At 50.2% G+C, this 942-nt stretch overlaps 1 protein-coding gene across 1 annotated transcript; it reads right to left on the reverse strand.

Annotated features, from left to right (window-relative positions):
- Positions 1–257: 257 nt before the first annotated feature.
- LOC123254438 (protein Wnt-5a) lies at positions 258–841 on the reverse strand (the record flags this gene model as incomplete). The annotated part of the gene is made up of 1 exon (XM_044683459.1): positions 258–841. A coding segment is annotated over one exon (459 nt), but the record flags the coding sequence as incomplete, so codon positions are not given.
- Between the last annotated feature and the right edge of the window lie 101 nt (positions 842–942).

Raw genomic sequence — 942 nt, forward strand, 5'->3', positions numbered from 1 at the left:
GGAAGGAGACACAAGATGAAGGTTCCTTTTCTTTCCCTTCTAGCTGTGAGCTGTGTTCCACGTAGCTCTATCAGGGTACGTTTGATTCCCCCTCATTCTACACTATCCGAAGTCTCATTTCCACCTTTTCCCCATAAAATAAATATTTCCTTGGTCTCCCCTCTCATTTTTTTGCCAAATAATAATAATAACAATAATAATAATAATAACAATAATAAACCACATAGTTCTTGGATGGGAGCAGAAAATGGTTCTAGTTGCTTCTATTTGCAACTGGGGGCTGGGGGTGTGGGGCGAGGGGAGGACATCATTGAGCTCTATAAATAAAGTGGAGATGGTCCTGGGGTAGAGAGGGTGCCCCCTGCAGGAGGCAGCAACCCCGCTATTTGCACACAAACTGGTCCACGATCTCAGTGCATTTCTTGCATTTGACATAACAACACCAATGAAATTTGCAGTGGCAGCGTTCTGTCTGTACCGTCTTGAACTGGTCGTAGCCTCGGCCGCAGCACATGAGCTCACAGCCATCCATGCCTTCCGAGGTCTTATTGCAGAGGCGGCCCTGCGTGCCCAGGGACCCCGTGCTCTCGTTGCGCACACAGTAGTCCGGGCTCGGGTCGATGTAGACCAGGTCCTGGGTTGTGGGGATATTGAAGCGGTTATTCACCAGCACCAGTTTGCCCCGGCTGTTGAGTTTCATAGCAGCAGCACTGTCGTATTTCTCCTTCAGGGCATCCCCAACTTTCCGGAAATCAGCCAGCTGCAGCCAACAGGTCTTCAGACTGCAGGAACCGGACACCCCATGGCACTTGCAGGCCACATCTGCCAAGTTATAGACCGTCTGGGAAAGGAGAAAGAAAGGCAGAGACAGGAAGGGAGGAAGAGGAAGGAAGGAAGGAAGGAAGGAAGGAAGGAAGGAAGGAAGGAAGGAAGGAAGGAAGG

Source organism: Gracilinanus agilis, unplaced genomic scaffold, assembly GCF_016433145.1.
Source record: "Gracilinanus agilis isolate LMUSP501 unplaced genomic scaffold, AgileGrace unplaced_scaffold22156, whole genome shotgun sequence".
NCBI classification, from domain to species: Eukaryota; Metazoa; Chordata; class Mammalia; order Didelphimorphia; family Didelphidae; genus Gracilinanus; species Gracilinanus agilis.